At 46.3% G+C, this 3402-nt stretch overlaps 1 protein-coding gene across 1 annotated transcript; it reads left to right on the forward strand.

Annotated features, from left to right (window-relative positions):
• The first annotated feature begins 625 nt into the window (after nt 1–625).
• On the forward strand, nt 626–2230 carry sp9 (sp9 transcription factor). Its single transcript, XM_078227710.1, has 2 exons — nt 626–646; nt 899–2230. The coding sequence occupies exons 1-2, from the start codon at nt 626–628 to the stop codon at nt 2228–2230; spliced, it is 1353 nt and encodes a 450-aa protein (XP_078083836.1).
• Nucleotides 2231–3402: the final 1172 nt, after the last annotated feature.

A 3402-nucleotide genomic window follows, 5' to 3' on the forward strand; every position in this document is an offset into this window, starting at 1 on the left:
ATCTAACCCCAATCCCTCACCCACATCCGTCAAGGAAAAAAGAAATGCCGCAAAACAAAATGCCCCTTTCAGGGCAAGATGCTGTTTTAATTGCAAAGCATACAAGTTTAAGTTGCCCCTCCCCCTCCTCCCCCCCCATCCTCCCCCCCAAACTCGCTCTGCCTAATCTCTCTCCTGCTCCTTTTGAAAATATTCAGCAGATTAAAATACTTGGTGGTACAGGAGCCTGTTTTAATATTTGGCAGTGGATGAGGATGACCGCTGAAATGCCGTGTGCAGTGTGAATGTATTAACAATAACAGCAATGTGGTGAGTTGCTGCAATGGCTGATTGACGCGGGTTGCCCAGTTTCACTGGTGTTGCAGATGCTGTGATTGGCTGTGACCTATCCATCGTGGCGTGCTGGGCACTCTGAATGGCTGACTGCTCGCCCTGGCCGCCTAATCAAAGGTTTGATTGGCTAAGAGCTCGGCACAGTGGCACTTCAAAGCGTGCGCTCACTACAATTAGGTCGAGTCGTCCGGAGAACAAGGCAGTGAGTGAATAGTCATATTCTTCAACTGTGACAGCCTCCTTTCGGTTAAATTAAGAACACCGCATCAGCAAGCAGAAGGAAGAACCAGTCATGGCAACTTCAATACTTGGGGTAAGTTTTGCCAACTTAATCTTGAGCAGTTGCCTCAACTTCCCCGTCAAGCGCATTGTAACAATCTGTGGCAAGTAGTTAATGTTTCAGTGAATTGTTAGTTAGGCAGGAGCAGACAATTACATTCTCTCTGTTTTAAAGACACTTGTTTCTCAGAAACTTTCTGGATGCTGTCTTCAGGCGGTTACAATTGTTATTTCACTGTGTCCCACTGTCAACCCTGTGTTACCTACACCATATTGTCATTCCCAGGAAGAACCCAGGTTTGGAACCACTCCGTTGGCAATGCTGGCCGCAACTTGCAACAAGATTGGCAACACGAGCCCATTAACAACTTTGCCAGAATCCAGCGCATTTGGGAAGGGCGGATTTCACCCATGGAAACGTTCTGTCTCCAATTGTAACCTGGGGACAGGCCTGTCAGGATTCAGCGTGGCCAACGGCCGAGCTTCGGGCGGAATCAGCAACAATTTCGCCGTCAGCAACGGTTCCGGGAACAGCGCCTTCTGTTTGGCTTCCAACTCTCCAAGTTCTTCTGCGTTTGGGACCGAATACAACCTCTTCTCTAACTCCGTCTCAGCTACTGTCAACTCCCAAGACACGGGGCAGTCAGCTTTCATATCCAAAGTCCACTCTTCCGCTGATACTCTCCAGGGGATGTACCCTCGGGTGGGAATGGCTCATCCATACGAGTCCTGGTACAAATCCGGTTTCCATACAAGCATTTCCGGCGAAGTTGGGAGCGGGACATCTTCCTGGTGGGATGTGCACACTAACCCCAGCTGGCTGGAAGTCCAGAATCCGAATGGGGGTCTGCAGCCCACCCTTCACTCCGGGACCCCACAGGCGGCCTTACACTCGCAACTCGGCACTTACAACACAGACTTCTCAACTCTCAGCCACTCCGCCTTCACCTCCACCGGAATCGCATCTACTGCTTCTCACTTGTTGTCCACTGGACAACGTCTCCTCGCCCAAGATGGTTTCAAGCCTATGATCCCGTCCTACACGGATTCCACCTCGGCGGCAATCACGGCGAACTCCATGATTTCGGGTCCTTCAGGACTCGGAAGTTCGGCCAGGTCCTCCCGACGTTATTCTGGCAGAGCCACCTGCGATTGCCCCAATTGCCAAGAGGCCGAGCGCCTTGGACCTGCCGGGGCCAGCCTCCGGAGGAAGGGTCTCCACAGCTGTCACATTCCGGGATGCGGTAAGGTCTACGGCAAGACCTCTCACCTCAAGGCACACTTACGGTGGCACACTGGTGAGAGGCCCTTCGTCTGTAACTGGTTGTTCTGCGGCAAACGCTTCACCCGCTCGGACGAGCTGCAGAGACATTTGAGAACCCACACGGGGGAGAAGCGCTTCGCCTGCCCCGTCTGCAACAAACGGTTTATGAGGAGCGATCACCTAAGTAAACACATCAAAACACATAGCGGCGGCGGGGGCAAAAAGGGCAGCGACAGTGACACCGACACCAGCAACTTGGAGACCCCTAGATCAGAGTCACCAGACATCCTAATGGAAGCTGTACACTCCAATAGGGCGATCAAGGCAGCTACTCCGGTACAAATTGATTCCTAAATCTAACCCCCCCAAAAGGGGGAGAACAGTAAAACTTTGTGTCCAAAATAACTATCATGTACCTGGAGTTCCAAGCCCTGTACTGTCACGGAAGCTGCATCTGAAAAGGAGGTGAGCAAATGTACATCAAATGTTTGGGACTTGTTTCTCCCTGTATAAGTTTGTTCAAAATTCTGTGTACAGAGAAAGTTCAGAATGTCTCGTGTTTTTTCTTCTCTTGTAAATGTTTGATAAAGCTATTTTGTGACCTGGTCGCATTTGATTTGGGAAGATTTTTGATTTCAATGCACTTTGTGAAAGTCGATATGTAATACATTATTGAATATTAATCTGCTCACCCACATACTATATGAACAGTAAATCTGCGCCGCATATTTTAAAGGAACTATTATATGCATTTACCTGTATAAATAAATTGTGCAAGTACAAACATGGAACATTGCTTTGTTTTTAAATTATTCTGTTCTATATAAATCAAAACATTTAAAAATATTATAAAGGTATCTTCTAAAGTAAATCATGCGCAATTTTAAAACCACAAATGATGGGCAAAGGGTTGATAATATTGAAGAAAGTTGGTCAAATTTCTGATTATTTCAAATCAGAAAATATTTTCAGTTGCTTATTCGGTTGTATTACAGATCCACAGAAAACATGTGGCCATGTCGAAATACCATGTTATTGTAAACTATATAAATGCAAGCTTTTTCTTCCCTCTTTATATACGCTAGTAACTGTTTTTACAAGAAGCCTGAATATACATGTCTAACGTACAATGCGGTTACAATGCTGTGGAGACTGAGGCACAACTGAGTTCTCTATGGAATAGGTGAGCAGTTAATACCCCGTAGCAGACATTTCATGCCTTAATGAAAAGCTTGTTAAATGTTAGTAATTTTGACTTGGAACACACAGCAGCCCCCTGTGCCTTGTATCCCCGATTAGAGATTCATGTCTTATCAAATATCCAATTAATCTCTCAGACATCATTTGTTCCCGTGAACTTTATCCGAGCTTGTCCAAGTAAAACTCTTGAGATTTCTGGTGACAATGCTCCCTTGAAGATCCATTTTAATTGTTCAAATTAACTAGATATATTTGCATGTCAAACGCGTAAGGACGGATTCATGATAAAATGTGAGCGTTTGAAAAAAAAACACTGGGGCACTCGA

The sequence above is a fragment of the Mustelus asterias genome, chromosome 14 (genome assembly GCF_964213995.1).
Source record: "Mustelus asterias chromosome 14, sMusAst1.hap1.1, whole genome shotgun sequence".
NCBI lineage: Eukaryota > Metazoa > Chordata > Chondrichthyes > Carcharhiniformes > Triakidae > Mustelus > Mustelus asterias.

What these genes read in the sequence shown, in the direction of transcription:
- sp9 (XM_078227710.1), top strand. Translation starts at nt 626, where the DNA reads ATGGCAACTTCAATACTTGGG. An exon ending in TGGCAACTTCAATACTTGGG is followed by an intron (nt 647 to 898) that starts GTAAGTTTTGCC and finishes TGTCATTCCCAG; the next exon opens with GAAGAACCCAGGTTTGGAAC.